General features: G+C 33.4%; 1 protein-coding gene across 7 annotated transcripts; it reads left to right on the top strand.

The window, feature by feature from the left end:
• The first annotated feature begins 820 nt into the window (after nt 1-820).
• On the top strand, nt 821-8,180 carry LOC114297694 (DNA binding protein). Of its 7 annotated transcripts, none has more exons than XM_082883148.1 (7): nt 832-950; nt 1,113-1,257; nt 1,368-1,543; nt 1,904-2,073; nt 3,308-4,190; nt 7,314-7,483; nt 7,620-8,180. In XM_082883148.1, exons 4-7 carry the CDS (start codon nt 1,940-1,942, stop codon nt 7,726-7,728), a joined length of 1,296 nt encoding a protein of 431 aa, XP_082739274.1. In that variant the 5' UTR covers nt 832-950; nt 1,113-1,257; nt 1,368-1,543; nt 1,904-1,939; the 3' UTR covers nt 7,729-8,180. The 7 variants fall into 7 exon arrangements, with proteins under 7 accessions (XP_028097961.2, XP_082739274.1, XP_082739276.1 ...); XM_028242159.2 differs by having other exon boundaries at nt 896-950; nt 1,368-1,438; XM_082883150.1 differs by lacking the exon at nt 1,368-1,543.
• Nucleotides 8,181-8,555: the final 375 nt, after the last annotated feature.

Below are 8,555 nucleotides of genomic sequence, written 5' to 3'. Positions count from 1 at the left end.
ATATACTGAGTCATTCTAATCTCACAAGATAGTAGTGAACAAAATTTTTTTGAGCCTTTTAACAAAATAAATTTTATCAATTTAAATTTGAGCCTTTTAACAAACTAAATTTTATTAATTTAAATCTTAATATTTTAATTTATTTTTAATTTAAACTATTGGCCTATTTTTGTTAAGTAAAATCGACAGAAAAATAGTATATTAATTATTAAACTCAATGTAAATATATGTAAAATGTTTAAAATATCATTTTTATTGAGTTTAATAACTGAAATACACATGTTTCGATCAATTTTACTTAACACAAATACAAAAATATTTTAAATTGAAAACAAATCAAAAATTTAGAATTTAAATTAATAAAATTAAAAAGCCAGAGTTTATTTTGATATAAACCCTAGGTTGTTTTTTTTATGTTATTTTTTATAATTTCTTCTAAAATTATTTACCCATTTAGAATGAATTATCATTCTATCCTAAAAAGCAAATAATTTCACCTAAAACTGGTAGTAATTTTTACACTTCTTCTCGTATTTAAACTATTGTGTTCTTAGTTTAAATCTTAAAATTAGATAAATCATGAAAAATACAATAATTTCTTATGGACAAGTGACATCGACTTAATTATTAGAAGTTAAAAGTATTTTAATGCAAAATTTAAAAATTCAAGAATCACAATAAAACTAGAGCAAAGTCGAAAGGCTTAAATAAAAAATAAAAAATCGAAAGTAAAGATAAAAAATAAAATAAATTAGAAGGACTAATTGACAATTTACTTATTTTTCAATTGAAGAGGATAAATAAAAATATAGTTGAGTGGCGGGCGTCCGTGTAATTAATTGTGGAGTTTTTTGTCTCCTAATTCCTCTTCCTCCCGCGCCCCTGTTTCTGCCTAGTAGGGTTTTTACGCCATTTCAAAACTCTCTCTCTCTCTCTCTCTCTACACCAAGGTAACACTCACTCTCACTCTCACTCTCACTCTCACTCTCTACTCTCTGGTTTAGCTCTTTCTCTATCTATTGCCCATTGTAACTTGCTTCATTTTCGCATTTCTAGTTCTGTTCTACCCATTTCGCACTGACCTCAAAGTTTTTTTTTTTTTTTTGTTGTAGAATTTTCTTTGTTTGGTAGCTGAGAAACTGTGAGAAAGAGGGGAAATAGAAAAGAAAATAAAATGTTGTCCTTTTGTTCCATCATGCTACTGCGGTTTCTAAGAGAGCGAAAACCTTTCCAATAGTTTCCATTGTGCTTAATTGGGTGAAAATATCTGCCTGCCTCTGTCTATGAAATTGTGGAATTAGTTATTGAAGAATCTGAGGACCAAAATTTTGATTTCATTTCTTTGCTCATACTGAATTTTTTTTCAGGAGAAATTGTTGGGCTTTTTACATGAATTGCTTGTTGGGTTGCTTTGTTTGTGATGAGGATTTACTGGGTGGTAATGACTTAATGCACTTGAGGATTTTGCTAACTGAAGAACTGGACCTCGAAATTTTCTGGACTTTAATCTTTAAATGTTGCCTTGCCTTTGTTGTACTACACTGTAATACATTTTTCCAAGTTGTAGTTTTTGTTTAAATGCTTAAATTTAGAACACTATTGTGATATGCTCAAATTTCATATTTGCTGTGTTGGATCCCAGATGGGAGTAGGCCTGTAAAATCTGGGTTATGTGATATCTTAGGTTTGCTCCTTAACACCTGCCTTTTTGTTTTTGGTTTTTGGTTTTTGGTTTTTTTTTTGGGATCTCCGAAGTTCTAACCTGTACCGAGTTTTTTAAAGTGAAAATCTATGTCACTATGTGGTCATTTATGTAATTCTAGCTTGGCTATGGAATTAACAAGAAGTTCATATTAACAAGATCCTGACACAAAGACCTCTTCTTTGATTGTGTTACATGTAGGTTTGTATCCTGTGGGCTGGTGGTTTTTTCAACAATATGCATGCAGTTAAGGGCGGCTGGGTTGGGCAGCCGTTTGCCCTTGCTAAGTACAATGACTCTGCAGAGAAGAAATCACGGATTCGGCGTTCAAAAGAGGAGAGGAAAGCGCTGGCTGAATCTTTTATAAAGAAGTAATTGTTCATAGTTTCTCTTGCTTATTAAATTCATAATTTTTTTTTACCCTCTTTCATGGTTTGCAGGCAATTAGCTAAAATGAATGGCAACAGCTGCATCCTTATCATCCCATTCCTCTCCTTTACCTTTAGTTTATGTTCTTCTCTTTTGTATCTATGTATGTCTGTATGTTATTTGCCAAAAGTGTTAAATGAAGTCTTCTAAGGATTCCCCAATTAAATCAATCATTTTGTTGTCTAATATACTTCAGAAGAACATGACAATGTAATTTGTCCTTTTGCACTCTTTCCAGGATGCTTTTAACCTACTAGCCAACTTTTAGAATAATTCTAATCTTTGGCTAGATGAACATTTTAAATAGAAGCACATGGTTGTGTTGGAATTTTATATTTATAGTATGCTTAACTAACATTAACTACATAGTTGATTCATATATGAACATACATGAATTTAGCCATCACTTCCATTTGAAAACCAAATTTAGAGAAACTGTTTAATGGGCTTTGGTTCTTTTGTAGATATAATCAGTTCATTTGTTGATAAAGAGTTTACCATAGTGTATTCAAGTTCAAGCAGATTGGTTATATGATTATGCCTATATAGGTGGTTGGTATACTTTGCAACGCACACCAATAAAAAGGTTATTAAATTGTAAATGGAAACATTGTTAATTTCATCTTGATATTCTATCATGATTGGAAGGTTGACTATAGTAGTTTGTAACAGTGAATGTCTTATGCCAGATGGCTGGCTATTGTGGTGTAATGAGCAATAGAATCTGGACCAAGTATACCCCTTTCCTTGTTTACTTCCATTTAAAAAAAAAAAAAAAAAAAAAAAAAATTATTTTGAACTTAAATTTCGGGAGTTATTGCTTGGCAGAATGGTAAAAACTTGTGGATGTTAAGTGTGAAGGGCAGCCATTTCATGCGAATAATGCCTAAATTTATGTCTCTGCCTGATATACACCTTTTAGCACCCTGCACTGATGGTACCAATGGTCAGTTTTTTTTTTTGAAGTTGTAGTTGCTATGATTAGACTTCTTTTAAGTGTAAGTTTTCATATTTTACTAAAATTTTGGGTGGGTCAAACCAAACCTCTACACGCACGCAGATATACTGAAATTTCATTTTTCTAATGGCTATTAAACTCTCAAGTTTCTATTTGTAGTTAATTGAAGGAAGTATATCAAGCCCTCATGTACCACTTATTTGGTATGTTGCATGCAGATATCAGAAATTAAACAATGGGAATTTTCCATCGCTCAATCTCACACACAAGGAAGTTGGTGGGTCTTTCTACACGGTGCGGGAAATTGTCCGAGAGATAATCCAAGAAAATAAGGTGTTGGGTCCTGCAAAGTTGACTCCAGAAGAGCATGATAGGTTTTTGGAACAATATCCATTGGGATCAATTTCCATTGAACCTGAAACTGATTTATCATCGTTAAATGAGTCTGATATGTTGACTCATTATTTACCCAATCGCAATCATGATACAAGTGAAGAACTGGTTTTGAACTCTATTGTGCAGTGTACTGAACCTGAACATCAGAGATTTAATGAAGGGATCATTATAAATGGGTCTAGTAAGGAAGTTGAAAAGAAAGAAGAATATGATAAAGCAATATATACAAACTCGCAAGCTAGAGAAAGTCTGGAACTGGAGGAAAATGTAGCAGAACTAGAAGCATCTAAAACAAAAGTGACTCATGTAGCAGTAGATGTAAAGGTAGAGACGTTTCCATTAATGTCTGGTTCTAGGATAGCTTATGGGTTGGATGAAATATCAAGTGAACCAAGTGAGTTGACTGGAACTTTGGAAAAAGAAATTGAAAATTTGGAAATGGAGGCAGGCAACAACAATTCTGTAGTAGATGGGATGAACTTTTCAGAAAGCTCTTCTGTTTTGGAGCAGGAAAAAGCTGAGCCAAACCTTGCAGATCCATTATTGGAAAAAAGCTGTGCTTTGGTGGACGAGAAACCAGTCGAAAATCTTGAAGCTCCATTATTGGAAAATTCAAATGGCTCTACAACCAAAGAAGGCATTGTTCTTGATATTAATGATGGCACAGACTCTGAAGTTAAAGATGCCTTGACTGGTGCTATTAAGGTAAGTTTTTTTTGTTGACATTGCTTGTGCGAATAATATGTCTGCATCCATGATGCTGCTATCCTTTTCCTCCATTTTTTTTTTCCACTAAATACACTTGGTGTGTACTTGAAGGGAGACGAGAGATGGGTTGTGCTGCTTGAGGAATAAGTCTTTCCCCTTAAGGGTTAGGTCTGAGTTAAGTAACCAAATTGCAGAGCAGGTGCGAGAGCGCAAGTGGGAGTGAGAGCGCTAGAGCAACCTTTGTCAAAATAATTTAAGGTTGTGTTCAGAGCATGGATTTTTGTGATGGAATTTGGAAAGAGAAAGGAAAAAAGTATGTGAAATGTATATATTTCTTTCACATTTCACCTATCTTTTTTCTTTTCCTTTTCAAATCCCTACTCAAATCCATGCTCCAAACCTATGAAGCATGGACACCTCTCCGAAGTGACGAGCAAGTGTCTAACACGTGACAGACATGGATACGCTCTGGACACGTGCTGCAGACACGTTGGGACACACTGAAGACCATTTTTTTCAAAAAAAAAAAGTTTAATTAATTAGTTAATTAAAAAAAATTTTATACTAAAATAGCATACCTAAGGTTGATAAATTTGACAAAATTAAATATTTAATTTGACATAAAATAAATATCAAATATTTAAAAATATGACATAATAAATATATAAAATTATATGTTTTGCATGTTCGTCTTACATTTTTTGAAAATTTGCATGTCCGAGTGTCCATGTCTTGTTTGTGTTTGTGTATGTGTTTCTTAGCTCCAAACATAGCGTAAGAGCAGGAGCGCCTTCAGAGCGTGTATATTTTTATTTTAAGATAAATATATTTATTTGAATTGTTTTTATCTTTCACTATTATTTTTTTTTTAAAAAAAAATTAATTATATTTGGTGAGGTCAAAGAATATGCAATATATCTAATAAATAAAGTATTTTGCCAATTACTGTTGAAGTGCCTTCTTAGTTCAGTGGTATAAACCGGAGATCTCTTGATGGCTGGTCGGGTGCTCAAGCCTTCCTAGCAGCATCTTTTCACTTGGCGAACGATTGCATGCAAATGACCATATTCTAAGTGCACCTGTGTCAACATTTCAATGGTCAAAGATGAAGTCATCTTTGATCCGAGTGTTTGACCCGATCAATCCATGGATTTGACAAGAATTGACTAACAATCTGCCAATCTGCGGGCCAGAGCGCGGTCTGCCGATCCACCTAGATGGATTAGGTGACTTGGGGTTTCGTATTAGAATGTGTACTGTGGAATGTGGCTCAGGTAGTCTCCACTTGACTCAATATCAGCAATATGATTTGATATAATGAGTGAAGCGAGAAGAAAGATTTCATGTAAAAATATCACAAGCAGTAGGAATAGGCTTGACTTGTTGAAACTATGAGTACAACAAACAATTCAATACATGTAAAAAATGATTCAAAAGGTCATCTGAAGAACAGAAATGCTGGGTCACCATATTAGTATTGCTTGAATTTGATATCATAGTTCTATTTCGTCTATTTAAGAAGAAAAACTTGATTATAGTCGATGGCTGGCTTTCAAATTTGTAGCTCTTCTACTAGCAAAGTATTTTTTGGCTTTCATTTAGATGCTTTTAACTGATTTTTTATTTTAAACCAAAATTTTTTTGAAATGGTGTTTATGCCCTATCTAGACTTTTTCTTTCCTTGTCTTGTTTTTTTCTTTTGTTTGGTTGTTTTAAATTTGGTAAGAAAATAATTTATGTAAATATTTTCCACTTGTAATTATTATCTTTTAAGGAAAAACTGTCATTTTCACTTTTGGCAATACCACAAGTGGGGTCAAAGTGAAAATGGCTCAATCATAAGTGGTAAAAGTTGATTTCCCATGCTTCTTTGGTTTTTTTGTTATTCTGATTGCAAACCTGTCTGCAAAAGAAGTAATTAAGTTTTGATGTTGTAATTCCATGGTATGTTTTATCCTTTATACATCATTGGTTTGATTTTCAAATTTTGATGCTTTTACCACATGAACTCTTTCTCAAGAGATGTAGATGGGGTTTAGAGCAAAATATCAATATGTTACATGCAGTGGCTGAATGCCATTTTTCTTCTATGATTTAAAATCTGGAAGACTAATTTAGGGTTCGTTTGGTTTAGTTTTAGAATTATGATTTGAGTGTGGAGTTGTGTTTTGAGTTTTGAGTTTTTGAGTCATGATTTGGAAAGAGAAAATTTGTTTGGTTATGAGTTTTGAAAATAGTTTTGAGATGATTTGTAATTTTTTTATTATTTATTTTTTGATTGATTGATGTATTGAATGTGAGAGAATGTGAGAGGAGAGATGAGAGAGGAGAGAGAAATTGATTAATTGACTAATAGAAATATTTAATAAAGAAAAAAGAGAGAAGAGAGGAGTTTTGAAAGTAATTTTGAGTTGTATTTTAAAAATATGTTTGGTTAAATATGTTTCATCCAAATCATGATTTAAAAACAGAGTTGAGTTTTGAAAAGTAAACCAAAAGCTACTTTAATTTTTTATGGGAGTTTTATTTGCATTATGCTTGAGGCTGAACACCATTTTCTTTTAAAAAAATATGTATAAGAACATAAACCCAATTTTAGGGTTGGTTGGTCTCTATATTTATTTTCATTTGATGGTTGAACCAGATATGAGTCCATATTTGAAAATACCTTTTGCATCCAAAATCTACTTGGTTGTTCCCGCAATTATTTATAGCTCGTGTTACCATATCAAGTTATCAAGCATATGTTGAACCTATTACCTGACTAACCTTTTTTGTATTTGAATAATTGATTACTTGTGTGTGTAAATCATGATGTTAATTATGGATGTATTCAGCATGTAGGTTGCTCTGTTCATTGTTTTGGCGGCTTGTATATGGTTTAGCCAGTATTATGCTCTCGCTGTCCTGCTCTACTGTCTCACTCTATCAATACTAGCTCTACCTTGTGCCTAGCTTTTACATCAATTTTGTTCTGTGTTTGTCTTTTGATTTGCTGGTAAATATCCATTTGTTCTTGTTACCTGGGCAACATTTGACAGTACTCTTTTTAAACAAGAATTAGATGGCGAATTCTAGTGAATGCACTGTGACACTGTTGCTTTTGAATGGCTTTTGCAGCCTATAGATGCTCACGATGGCATCCATGCCCAGAATCTCAATGGTACTACTTCAAGTTCCTGCAAGCAGTCAATTTCCATGGAGGCAATATTAACCAAAAACAACCCAAACATCCAACAAGGTGGCAACTCCCCGAAAGGAAGCAATCCAACATTAGACAGAATGAATCTGTAAGTATCTCTGGTAACCCCAACTTTAGAACCTGTCACAATGTGAATTGAAAACTCAAAAGCCAATGAATTTGCAAAATTCATCTTCTATACGGTTCTTTGGTGATCAATGACTTTCGTCGTTGTCTTTGGGCAGTGAATCATGGGAAGAGACCGTGGGAAAAGCTGCCAAGCCAGAAACTAATCCGCTTTTGGCATTTTTTAAGTCATTCGTTGCTGTGTTTGTGAAGTTTTGGTCGGAATAAAGTCTCTGTATTCCTTTTAGTTTCTCTGCCCAGGAATGGATGAAGAGTTCTGTACCTACCGAAGCAGTGTCTTTCCATATATCAGAAAATGTTGCTGTTCCAATTGGAAAAGTCTTTGCACACCAAACTGAAAAATATACCGACATTTTACAAGTTGGTGTCTGCCAGTGTGTGGCCGCACCGACGAGTGAGGTGTCGGTACACTTTCAGTATACTTTTCTCAGTGCATGTAGCATTAATCATTCCAATTAGATCCCAATGTTTCTCTTTCCATGTTCTGATGGAATTCATGTTGTCAAGGTAAGTACTTATTGTTATAGAGAATGTTTGAAGCTTTTGTTGAATAATTAGAGTGAGAATTTATGCCAAACATTGAACTGTGATGGTGTATCCTGTATGATAGGGGCAAATGGTAGTCAAATGATTAGCTGAAATTGATCTTTTAGCCCTAATTTTTGTTTTGTTTTAATTGGAAAAATGACGTGAAGCTGTGTGTGATCTATAGAAACACATGAACCTCTAAAAGAAATGGAGAGCATGTTTTCTTCTCTCTTTCTCTCTCTCTCTGTGTGTGTGTGTGTGTGTGTGTGTGTGTGTGTCCGTCTGTTGATCAAACCTCTTCTTTTAATAGTATGATCAAACCTCTTCATTTAATAGTGCGAGACAATGTGAGTAATGCTGTGTTTGGTTGGAAGATTTAGAAAGGGAAAGAAAAAAGGTGTGTAAAATTAGATAAAATGTAGGTATATTTTGTTCACATTTTACTTCTCTTTTCTATTTTTTTTTTTAAATTTCTTTTCAAATTTCTCAACCAAACACAGTATAAG

The sequence above is a fragment of the Camellia sinensis genome, chromosome 8, assembly GCF_055761805.1.
Source record: "Camellia sinensis isolate YWXY chromosome 8, ASM5576180v1, whole genome shotgun sequence".
Lineage (NCBI taxonomy): Eukaryota > Viridiplantae > Streptophyta > Magnoliopsida > Ericales > Theaceae > Camellia > Camellia sinensis.
This window is presented reverse-complemented; position numbering and strand designations above follow the sequence as displayed.